Source organism: Panthera pardus, unplaced genomic scaffold, assembly GCF_024362965.1.
Source record: "Panthera pardus isolate Hobbes unplaced genomic scaffold, ASM2436296v1 HiC_scaffold_13, whole genome shotgun sequence".
Taxonomy (NCBI): domain Eukaryota; kingdom Metazoa; phylum Chordata; class Mammalia; order Carnivora; family Felidae; genus Panthera; species Panthera pardus.
Genome location: NW_026526688.1, coordinates 34,011,453 through 34,024,493, shown reverse-complemented (window position 1 = coordinate 34,024,493; position 13,041 = coordinate 34,011,453). Strand labels below are relative to the sequence as shown.

At 38.7% G+C, this 13,041-nt stretch overlaps 1 protein-coding gene across 3 annotated transcripts in view; it reads left to right on the top strand.

Moving 5' to 3' along the window:
- Positions 1-13,041, top strand: part of ADAM28 (ADAM metallopeptidase domain 28) — a 73,355-nt gene that overhangs the window by 2,745 nt on the left and 57,569 nt on the right. For all 3 annotated transcript variants that reach the window (XM_019466919.2, XM_053900954.1, XM_019466920.2), the window contains exons 2-4: positions 2,934-3,037; positions 9,711-9,787; positions 12,624-12,702. In XM_019466919.2, the coding sequence (XP_019322464.2) occupies positions 2,934-3,037; positions 9,711-9,787; positions 12,624-12,702 (260 nt within the window). The remainder of the gene's footprint in view (positions 1-2,933; positions 3,038-9,710; positions 9,788-12,623; positions 12,703-13,041) is intronic.

Here is a 13,041-nt window from a genome sequence, read left to right as displayed (position 1 = left end):
CCTTATGGATGATTGAGCCAAACAATATTTCGGTCTGCTGTGTGTCTCTAACTTGTGTAATCTGTGATCATTTGAATCTCATTCTTTCAGGGGCCTTCTTGGTCCCACAAAAATAAGAGCCATTAAGAGAACGTCTGTTTCCTGTAGAGAATGTACTATGTTGCAAGAGCTTGGGAAGAGCCGAAAATCTGTTGCTTGCACACTGAAGATAGTGAGAGGTTGCCAGAGGCTTTTTCAAGAAGTATTCTGGTTTCTTTGTTGATGGATTTTATTTGCCATTTGGAAGTGTGCAGCCATCAAAGAGCTGGAAGTAAATTTCTCCGCTAATGTACATATTTGACTTCATATAAGTCAATTGGTAGTTTCCGATTTCATGAAATGTTAAGATTTAGATACTAAGTAGTAAGCATGGAGATGAGTGTATATGTCACGAAAACTTGCATTGGCCGGATGGCCTGTTTCCCTCACCCCTTCTGAAAGGGGAATGTGTGTGTGCTATCATTTTTTGCTTTGATAAAAAGAATCAGCCGGATAGTTATTATTTTATGACCCAAGGGCAACTTGGGCTGATATTTACTCTTGGAATAGTGCATCATGGATGAAAACCAATTTTCAAACCGCATTGTTGGAAGAGTTACTTTGGCTGCACATTGGTGACTATATGGCTTCATGAAGTCCATATTAATGGGACTAATTGCACTGATTGGACATAACCCACAAGACAGCATGTGGTTGCCTTATGGTGTGCCTGTTTGGTATTACAGGTTTGCAAGAAGCTTCAGGGAATTGTGTCAATACCGTCAGTTAATTTGTGGCAAGAGTAATTTTCTGAACCTCTTGGCATCTTATTATTTTGACATAATTATGATAATTAGGAAAATTTTAACTCAATGCTAAAATGATCGATTTAATGTTCCTTTAGGCTTTTTAATTTCTGTTATAAAATTTGTTAATAAATACTTATTATTTTCCTTTACAAAAAAATAAATTCGATAGAAATAAAAATGCCCAGTGATTATCTCTGCAACAGCAAGAAGAAGGTCTTGAGGTATCTTATCTAGTTCTTGAAGTCTTGTCTATGTAATGAGACTTATTTTATCAAAACCAATTAAAACTTTATCCAAATGATCCTCATCTCTTCAAAGAGATTACAGAGAATTCGGTATTTGTTTGCAGAAAAACATGGACTACATGAACTGTCCTTAAAGGTCATTTAATCTTCTTTTTAACCAATTAAAAAATTAGAACCAAACTCAAAGTTCCAGTATCCTAGGGTTGATTCTATGATTTTAAATGTTTTCAAAATGTTTTTAAGAGTAAATCTCAAGTAAATCTCATTGAAAGAAAAGCTACTGCATATCCCTTTAATGGACTGGTTTTTACCTAATGAGATTTAGCCAATGGCTCTTAAGTGGTCAAGTGCATTTAGCCATCCTAAAATGATAAAAGAAAATGGACATAACTAGGAATTTTTTAAAGTTTCTGCTTTAGGGTCGCCTGGGTGTCTCAGTCAGTTGAGCATCCAACTTCTGCTCAGGTCATGATCTTGCGGTCTGTGAGTTTAAGCCCCACGTTGGGCTCTGTGCTGACAGCTCAGAGCCTGGAGCCTGCTTTGGATTCCATGTCCCCCTCTCTGTCTCTGTTCCTCTTCCGCTCGTGCTCTGTCTCTCTCTGTCTCAAAAATAAATAAGCATTAAAAAAAAATTAAACCTTCTGCTTTAGTTTCTAAACAACATTTAAAAAAATACTCTCTGGTACATCTTTGGAATAAGCGTACAAGTCACCCAATATGACTGACAAAAAATACTCAATGTTATTTGTTAAAAGATCAAAAAATAATATAAATTTATATTACCATAGAATTTAGGTTTGAGTGCTTTAATAAGTTGGGATTATCTTTAGAAAGCACTCTAGTCATTACCCAGAGAACTAAAGCCCTTCCAGACCACAGTGTTAGTAAATTGCCAGCCTGGGCCCATACTTTGATTTTTGGTTTCTACTGCATCTATATTCTGGGTAGACCAGTAGCCCCTTCAGAAGCCAAAGAGCTGACCTATTGACATTTACTTAGACACTATTCTACACGGAGGAAGGACTCCATCAAGTGGGAAAATAAAAAAGAAAATAGAAAATTCAGTGTTAGTTTTCGGAAAACTGAATTCATCTCAAAAATAACTTGTAGAAACAATGCTGAGATGAGAATTCAAAATATAGATAGAAGGTTTGGATGAGGTAACTGTTCAATTGTCTTTCCATATGGCTCCAGGCTCAAAGTTCCCTTCCAGACCAGTAATAGTGTTCTAATTGTTTGCTTCTCTAATTTTATTCTTTTCATGCTTTGTATGCAAAAATAAATTTACCTGTATTGCAAAAGCCAAGCATTCTATGGAGCTGGCATTGGAGCTTTATTACTGCATCATAGTTTTCTTCGTTAATGTAGAATATTGCTATTGGACAATACGAAAAAATATTAGAATCAGAAATGGCATACATCATTGATTTCATTTTTGTAACACTGTGTAGTTTTCAGAGTACTTCTACTCAATTATGCTGACACTGATAGAAGATTGTCTTAGAAGATTAGTTTGGTTTCTGCCTTCCTGTGCTGGCCTGTATTGCTTGCTACGTTCCTCCGCAGAAGATTCAAGGTAGCAAAGAGAAATGGAAAAATCCAAAAGAAATACTTTCACCAAATAGAGATACACTTGCAAGCTTTCAGTGGGGATGTATATGAAGGTCTAGGCTAAAGATCTGAGAGGAAGGGTGGGTTTCTGATTTTGTCTCTCTACTCTTAAATCACTCTGGCATAAAACTCAGTTAAGCCTCTGTATGTGGCATTATTGCCGAAATGCAATACGGCTAATTATTACCAACCGGCTTGTTTATTTCTTCTGCTTCACTCAATCTGTTCTTACCTTTTTTTCCCTCCTCAGTAAACGCGATAAAAGAACTCTCTGGAGTGAAGAACTATGAAGTGGTTTATCCCAGAAGACTTCATTCACTACATAAAAGAGAGGTCAAGGAGCCAGAACAACAGGTACTTCTTTTGACTTAACCAAGAGTCTTGAAAAAAAAATGCATATAATTACAGGTGGTATACATATAGATATATAACTCTAATACATAAATATATACACATATTTATATTTATATTTATATAGAGACATTTTCATTTGTTATTTGACCTATATTATTTTTATTAATCGTCACAATAACCCAATGTTCTATTTTGAGCCTCATTTTGCAGATTAAGGTTCTGACGGTTGAAATAAACTGTCCAAGGTCACACAGAGAGTAAACCTTAATACTTTTATGGTAATTTCTAATTCTGTGTACTTCCAAAGAAATGAGATACAGTTTATTTTATCTATCTATTATCTACTTATCGATCATCTGCATATCTATGTACACACGTACAAACAAAACCATGAACATTAAAACTGAAGTAGAAAATAAAATATTGTGAATCAATTAATATATATATATGCATATTAAGTTAAGATGAATTACTGTAATTAAACATGAAATTTATTTTTGTCTTTCCTAAAGAGAAAGTTATTAAAGTTTGTAGAATTCTTACTACTTAATGAAACAACACAGTCTCAGTCAAAAGCTAAAAGCTAAAACATGATGATCCATTCAACAGTTTTCTCATTACCTGCACTCAGGAGTCTTCTGCTAGGAGACAGGAAAAATACAGATAAATGAGACATAAATAATAACTTGTAGAAATATTGTAAGATGCAACTCACTGGGAGTACATATCCCCCCCACTGGATAAGCTTCCCCACAGATGATTTCTTCTAAAGCAAACATGTTTATAATAGCAGAACCCATAGGAGACCCTGTTTATTGAAATTATTCTCTCTCAACAAAATGTTTCTGGTAAATTTAAATGGGACCTGTATGCACTGGGTTCCTCATCAGTACGGCCCTCTTCAAATGCTTTCCAGTATTCTCTTAAAAACGCCAGATACCTTTTGTCACTGAATATTTTGAGGAAAGTTAATACACGTCCAGTGTTTTAAAGTGAATCCCTCATAAAACAAATTTAAGCTTTTGAACAATTTATTTTGTTGAAAAACTCTAGAATCATTACTGACGCCTATTAGATGATCAATCTTAAGTTTTGGAAGAATTGAGTGGATGGATGCAGTTGATACAATGTGCTTGATATTTATTGCCAATACATTATTTTTCTAGTCCACAACTTGATTCACGGATTGTATAAGCCTTATGTTTTCTTGATTCATAGTAAAAGTGGAAAGGATCCGAATTCAGAAGTCTTGTTTATATTCACATCTTAACTTTGTTAATTTTCTCTGTTAGACACTGATGAGCTTCAATTTTTTCATCTTAAAATCGAGATAATAATAGGAATGCTTATTTTATATGGCTATTTGGAGAAGACTTACGTGCAAAGCAAAGCAGGATGCAATTATTAACTCCCTGCTCATGATTATGCTATGGCACTGTCTTATATAACTCACCACCTTCTACTTCTGACTAACTGTCATGGCTCTTTTGCTTAATATAATGATTTATTAAGCCGTTTTGTTATCTTTCTGCTTCTCAACACAACCTCCTTTTTAGTCAGCTTTGGTAATCGCAAAGCCTTTCTTGGTAATATGTTTATTTCTACCACTCGGCCCTTCTTATGGATTTTTTTTTCCTATTTAACATGTTCTCCCCATTTGTAACACCCAGTTCATATTCTATTCTTGTAAAGTAAACATGGAATATTTGTATATGTACTGATAGATCCTTTTCCTGGAGTCATGCTTCAGGAATGGTCAGTGTTACACCATTTGGTTCTTGATTTTCTCTTAATATTGATTTCACTATCATTATCGTGTGTGTGTGTGTGTGTGTGTGTGTGTCCAAGTGACTGTGAGAATAAGTTTAATCTTCTCATCTGGGTTGAAACTGCCCACGTCAATAAAAAAAAAGTGTTTTTTTTTTCTACCTTTAACATGCCTCTGCTCCTCCTTACCCTCACCTGTCAACGTGTCCTATGGAAGGTATTCCATAAATGTTCATTGATTCAAGGAAATCCCCACAGAACACACCAATCGTACCTTTTGGAGGAAATAAAAACATTACACCAAATTCCATAGACAACCAAAGGGAAATGTGCCTAAACGATTGGAGGGCTTTAATGTTTCTTTAAAGGGTGAATTTTATTTTTATTTTTGTCGTTTTGTGGAGTATATTTGCAAGAGTTTCCTTGTTGCCTTCAGTTGTCGACAGTAGGAGGCAACATGTTATTAGCCATGAAGAATGTGACAGGGCGAGGACTGAATGCTTCCGACCATCTCACAAATACGTGTAACTCAATCATGTTTGCCTTTTAGTATTATTCAACTAGCATTGATGTTCTCAGGTGCTGGTTGATGCCTTTGAGGTACCGGCCAGCAAGAATGTGATCAAACCATTAAAAACCACTAAAAACAATTCCTGGCTGAAGAAACATTCCAAAAGCGTTGATCTGCTTTTCCCAGTCACTGTTTTCATCCTCTGATATTTCAGAATCTCACCTCCTTTCCCTCGTCACAGATGTCTAGCTCTCATTCTTACAGTGCCTGGACTACTGTGTATAGAATCACCAGATTCTAGCAAATAAAAATACAGGACACCCGGTTAAATTTGGATGTCAGATAAACAATGAAAGCTTTTTTTTTTTTTTTTTTTTGTATACGTCATCTCCAATATCATGTGGGTCATGCTTGTATTTAAAAATTATTCACTTTATCTGGAATTCAGATTTAACAATGCCCTGTATTCTAGGCGGCGATCATACCATGGGGCTTTTTTCACGTCCCTATGAACGTGTTCTGTCTACAAATATAAGGTCCTGTGCTGCTGCATGTCTGATATTTCAGTCCTGCCTGGTCAGGCTTGCTGAGTTCTGCCATGACACTTGTTTCACAAGCACAGACCATAGAAGCCAGGGCCTCCTTGTCTATCTAACACGCAGCAGGCACATTCTCTTCCCTTCCACAGAATCTTCTCTTTTTGTTCACATACAGCTTATGGCCAACAAGAACTCTGTTATACAAATAAGCCAAGTTGTTAGAAGCTATCTTCGTAGGGGAAGGAAAAAAAAGAGGTTAGAGTGGGAGAGAGCCAAAGCATAAGAGACTCTTAAAAACTGAGAACAAACTGAGGGTTGATGGGGGGTGAGAGGGCGGGGAGGGTGGGTGATGGGTATTGAGGAGGGCACCTTTTGGGATGAGCACTGGGTGTTGTATGGAAACCAGTTTGACAATAAATTTCATATATTGAAAAAAAAAGAAGCTCTCTTCGTGGCTTCTGCATTGAGACTATTGGTCCTCCTTGTGCAAAGGATTGATTAGCAATTATTCAAAATAACTAGAATTTGGAATGCATGTGACGGAAGGGATCTCTACACCCTGAAGATGTTATATACATTCTCAGTGAAATTAATCACTTCTCAAAGCAGGGAAGATGAGGACTTGTATACTTATTATTATTTTTTAAATATTTTTTTATTTTTTTAATAATTTATTGTCACATTAGCTAACATACAGTGTATACAGTGTAGTCTTGGCTTTGGGAGTAGATTCCTGTGATTCATCACCTCCATACAACACCCAGTGCTCATCCCAAGAAGTGCCCTCCTCAATGCCCATCACCCATTTCCCTGCCCTCCTACCCCGCCTCCCACCCCCATGAACCCTCAGTTTGTTCTTTGTATTTAAGAGCCTCTTATGGTTTGTCTCCCTCTCTGTTTGTAACTTATTTTTTCTTCCCTTCCCCTATGGTCTTCTGTTAAGTTTCTCAAATTCCACATATGAACACAAAGATATATGTCTTTTTCTGCCTGGCTTATTTCACTTAGCATAATACCCTCCAGTTCCATCCATGTTGTTGCAAATGGCAAGATTTCATTCTTTTTCATCGCTGAGAGGTTTTTCATTGTGTGTGTGTGTGTGTGTGTGTGTGTGTGTGTGTGTATCTATATCTATATCCGTATCTATCTATCTATCTATCTATCTATACCTTCTTTACCCACTCATCAGTTGATGGACATTTGGGCTCTTTCTGGAATTTGGTTATTGTTTATTTATCCAAAGGATACAGGGGTGCTAATTCATAGGGGCACATATACCCCTATGTTTAATAGCAGCGCTATCAACTACATACGTACTATTAATCAACTGTGCCCTCTACTGGTCTAGAGAACAGAGGCACTGGCTTTACCTTCAGCTGTGCCAAGAGCATGGCCCCATCCTTCTGACTTCATCATGCCTGGCATCATGAAATAGTCCTCTGAAAAATTTTCTGGAGGGAATACTCAGGGGCTGAGTAGAAACTTGCATGTTTTTTTCATTATTGTATTTTTGGTTATGCTGCGTATGCATGGCATAAGGAAAACTGAATAACTATTTGTTGAATAAATGAGCAAATGGATAATAAACAAATGAACAAATGGGCACATCCATGAATTAGTGTAACTGGAATATATTACCCATATATCTGCATAGAAATGTATTCAGTAAGTACTTAATTAAGGTCCCGGGTGCTGGGAACTTAATATTCAAAGGTAATTCCTATCTTCCCAGGAGTCTGCCTATAGAGCCCACACACTTCCTTTGAGGCCAAAACTGCCAGGCTGTTGGCTCATGTCACAAAATAAAACATCTGGCGGCACAGTACCTTCCTTATGTTGGGAACAATTTCAGGTCTTAGCTGGGTCCACCAGAGTTTCTGGAGGCCTCAGACTACTGTATGTCATGGCAACAGTTGTATTACTGGAACCACACCTCCCTGGGACTTTGAGGGCTTCCTTGGCTATTTATTTTCTGTGTGCATGGGCATCATCTTGACTTCATCCTCTTGCTCCCATCCCAGGAACGTCCAGGATGGTGGCCTTCTCAATCCACCCACTAAACCTTACCCATGGATGGTGTTTCTCCTGGAGGAAGTGTTTATTTATATGTCCCTATGGCCAGCTAACCTTATTCATTGGGCTCCAAATAATTTCCATCTAGTGGACACTGTCCAAATCAAGGTGCATCTTTCCTCTCCTAACCCATAGTTCAGGACCCGGGTTGTATACAAGTAGGATACGCTTTTTATTAGCAGGCATTGCTTTCCACTATGGACTTCTACTTGGAAAGTACAGTTCTAACATCACCTAGAACACCCTCTTTCATAAAGACTTGTTTTCTTCCTTGCTGTTTCCTTTCATCTATAATCTCTATGCTAGTGTTGGCTAAAACTTCCAGTCCAAAAGCAACAACTTTTCTAAAACCACCACCAAATAAATTTTAGGTGAAAATCTACAAAAATCCATTGCTGACAGGAAATGCATATCTGGAAGCCTCTTCTGGGTAGAAGATTACATTTACTATCCTCCAAATATTTTAATTCCATCTGGCCTTTCTTAAACCTGAATAATAAGTGGTTACAATGATTCCCTATAATTTTTATTTTCAACCCTCAGGCTTTTCTTCCCCCCCAGCTCCTGGTGTTTATAAACATGAAGTGAATTACAGCAGCCTCTCCTCATCTAGATCCACACATTGTACTTAGGAGTTTTTGACTTCAGAGAAGACTCCAATAATTGATCATTTAAAGGGAATGTGGGCCATAATGGTTGACTTTGGAGGTGGCAAACCCCGGCGTAATCCTCCTGATCTGGAGGCCCAAACTCACTATTGTCCCTTGCTGAGCTCAGGTATTGCTCTGGCCAGGAGACGGAGGAGAGAAGAAAAGCAGAGAAAACCACACTCAGTCATATTCGGTCTGCCGTAGTTAGATCTCTTTAATAACAATGTCCTGGCACTCCGCAGTGAGTTTTTAGATTCACTGTTTTATAGAACAGAATCAACGTTCAGTACACAATAACATCTTCTTTAACACACTGCTGTACAGTCCTATCTCCTCTTGTATATAAAAAAAAATCTCAATTTCCAACCATTCTCCTTTTCTCCATGAGGTTTATTTGAGGCAATACTTTCCCATTCTGAACTCCTAAGACTTATTTTCTTCCTGATGACTTCTTTCTGCTTTCGGATACATATTTCTGTTGTTTTGTCCATATTCTAGCTTCCATTTAGCCTTGAGAAGACCTCCAGACCAAAAATCATCAGTAAGAGTCGTTGAGGTCTCTGGGTCTGTGTGCTTACTATTCCTTCTTCTCAAATAACTTCCCCACCCTGCTTCACCTGGCTAATTCATGTCTCGGCTTACATGTTACTTCCTCAGGAAGGCCTTTTCTGACCTTAAGATGTTAGACACCCTACACTGCATTCCTATTTATGTCCCTTATCATATAAATCATTTTTATTATCTGTATTTCCAGAAGATTTTAAGCTTCCTGACAGTTGGCATCAATTTTTTCTTGCTTAGAGTTGAATTTCCGGAACCAAATAGAGTCATGCTTATAACTCAAATAATATTTGTATATATCATGCCTGTAACTGAAATAATATTTGTAAAATGCATGGGTGGATGGGTGGATGGATGGATAGATGGATGGATATACAGGTCTCAGGTAATTTGTCCATTCAGGTGGCAGAGTTGTGTGATTTGTTAAAAGAGGCCAGAAGCAGACATTTGCTATTATATGGACTACTGCTAAAGAAAGCAGGCATTGTTTGCTGATGATTAAAAGATGAACGCAGCCAAATCAATTATTTGTGTATTTATAATTACCAGCGAATGTTTGTGCATTTTTGCAGGAAAAATTTGAAACTGAATTGAAGTATGAAATGACAGTTAATGGGAAAATTGCAGTGCTTTACTTGAAAAAAAGCAAGTAAGTGTTTTTACTTCTCACATTACCCTCACCAACAAAACGTTAGCAGGTGGAAACTGTGCTGAATGAGTCTGTTTCTGCTTAAGGCTCTCAAAAACCTCGGCTAATAAGCTTTTTCTCTCGACTGGCCCACGGGGTTGGGTGAATATATGTTCCTACTGAAGTGGTTTACGTTGAGCAAAACAATAGTTTATTAGTGTTTCAATTCTTCTAGTAATAAAACACAGTGAATGAGGTACAAGCAGATATACATTTTATCAAGTTCAAGGAAAAGGCAGATTTCTAGACCTTCCCCTACATTATTTTGTTATTTTAATATTTTAATTTTAAATTTATTTATTCAAATTCAAGTCAGTTAACGTACAGTGTAGTATGGGTTTCAGGGGTAGAACCCAGTGATTTATCACTTGCATATAATCCACAGTGCTCATCTCAACAAGTGCCCTCCTTAATGCCCATCATCCATTTAGCCCACCCCCCACCCACCACCCTTCCAGCATCCCTCAGTTTGTTCTCTGTATTTAAGTGTCTCTTACAGTTTGCCTCCCTCTCTCTTTGTAACTTATTTTTCCTCTCCTTCCCCTATGTTCATCTGTTGTGTTTCTTAAATTCCACATATGAGTGAAATTATATGACATTATTGTATTTTATTTACTAGTACTGAAAGATTAGATTTGTTTATTTATTGAGAGAGAGAGAGACAGAGCACATGGGCTGAGGAGGGGAAGAGAGAGAGGGAGAGAGAGAGAGAGAGAGAGAGAATCCTAAGCAGTCTCTGCATTGACAGTGAGGCTTGATCCCATGAACCTCGAGATCATGACCTGAGCTGAAATCAAGAGTCTGACACTTAACCAACTGAGCCACGCAGGTGCCCCCTGAAAGATTAGGTTTTAAAACGATTCGCAGTCATTTCCATCAGGAAAAAAAAATATATCTAAGTTAAAAAAAATTTTTTTTTAACGTTTATTTATTTTTGAGACAGAGAGAGACAGAGCATGAACGGGGGAGGGTCAGAGAGAGGGAGACACAGAATCCAAAACAGGCTCCAGGCTCTGAGCTGTCAGCCCAGAGCCCGACGCGGGGCTTGAACTCACGGACCGGGAGATCATGACCTGAGTCAAAGTCAGCCACTTAACTGACTGAGCCACCCAGGCGCCCCAAGATATATCTAAGTTAAATAACCCCTAGGACCAATTGGGCTCTCCTGATTCCAACACCAGTGCTCTTTCCCACGCAGTTACACACTAACCCGCCCACTTTTCTCATGCAATTACATTGTCCTCGTGCTCCTCATTCTCTTTATTCACCCCGGCCACAGGCAACATTTCTTGCAAATTTCATGGCCTCTGCTCTTGCCCAGATCTTGATCATCCTACATCTTGACTATTTCAAACGTAGTTTCCCCACCGAATTCTGTGCTTTCAAGCTCTTTCAATCCTTTAATTATCCTATGTAGTACAGCAAGATTTTTTTTCATTCAAATAGACTCTTTGCCTTTTGCAAAACTTCACAACAGCCTGGAGTTTGGAAATCACGTGGCAGGGTGGAAATAGTACAGGTGTGGACTTGAAGCAGACCTAGATATGATCCTTTGCCACTGGAACTGTGTAATTGTTATGGAACCTGGCCTGGATCCACCCAGCCGAAGAACCAAGCGGCACTCAGGGATCTCGGAAGGCAGGAGGTTTATTTCACACCGGCAGGCTCAGAGAAGATCACTCTCCAGAGGTCTGAGTTCGTAAGCAGAGGGAACAATTTATAGTCTGTGACTTCCGCATTCCGCATTAGTAGTAATTTGGCCAGTGTGGCAAGAGGGGTAGGAAGAGGAACCGGGAAGGGGAGTCTTTGGGCAGAGACTGGAATTTCCCTATCAGTCCTGTCAGCCACCTTATAACAAATTTTTCCCTATCATAATCTCATCTGGAAAATAATGTGAGTCATATTTACCATGTAAGACTTCAGAAAAGATGAAATGAATGATCCATGTAAAGTGTGTAACTCAGTGGCTGGTATAAAGACGGCATTTTACACCTACTAGTTACTTCCTTTTCTCCCCACCCCGCCTCTTTAAAAGGTATATCCAGACTCTTATGTGCTGGTGGGTCATTGAAAGAACTCAGAAAAGCTCGGTCAAAATTCTGGAAGGGCCCTACCTACCAAATGCAGGTCAGTTCCCAATAGACTTTCACTGCTACGGTTGTTAGCAGTCGCTGGGAACTGAAAAGGACTGGCGAAAATGTAGTTATCGTAAACTGGTGAGAGACGCTGCCCTTTTTAGTCATTTTTATCAACTCTACCCTTCTTACTTCCATTTGGAAATGGAAATTTATCTCCCCAAATAAGTATAAAAGTCTGGTGAAAAAGCAGATACTGTTCATGGCAGTCAGGAATATCTCTGGTCCTCTCAGTCTTCATGCTTGTATTAGTCTTGAGGGGTTAGGAGGATGAGCTCAGGAGCTAGAACATTCCTGCGCATCCAGTGAAAGCTTTCATTTTGATAACTGGACTTTTAAAAAAAAATTTTTTTAAATGTTTATTTTTGCGAGAGAGAGAGAGAGAGAGAGAGAGAGAGACAGAGAGAGAGAGAGAGAGAGAGAGAGAGAGAGATGTGAGCGGGGGAGGGGCAAAGAGAAAGGGAGACTCAGAATCCAAAGCAGGCTCCATGCTCTGAGCTGTCAGCACACAGCCCGACACGGGGCTTGAACCCATGAACCGTGAGATCATGACCTGACCTGAAATTGGACACTCAACAGACTGAGCCACCCAGGCACCCCTGATCACTGGACTTTTCAATTAGCGTGAGTAACCATGAATTTATTTTTCTTTTTTTCTTCAGGGGTCTCCTTGCACCAGGTTACACGGAAACACATTATAATTCCACTGGAGGGGAGGTCACCACCAGCCCACAGATCATGGTAAAATAGAATATCCTAGATTCATTGTCAATCAGGGTATGACTCACACACCCAAAGGCAGTGTCATTGCCATACAAACAGGGAAAGTGAAAGCATTTACGACATTGGTGCCTTTTCCAGCGGTAGTAATTTCTTAATTGATCCTCCAATATTCGTACAGTTTGACAAGAACAAACGCATTTCTTGACCCATGGTCAAGACCCATGGTAACCCTTTCCAGCCTTCAGAGGCTCCCTCTAGGAGAGTAGGCAGGAGTCTCTCATCTTCATTAGAAGAGTGAAAAATTGAATACGTCTTGTGTCCTTTTTTTTTTCCACTTCTTTTCTTTTCTTTCTTTCT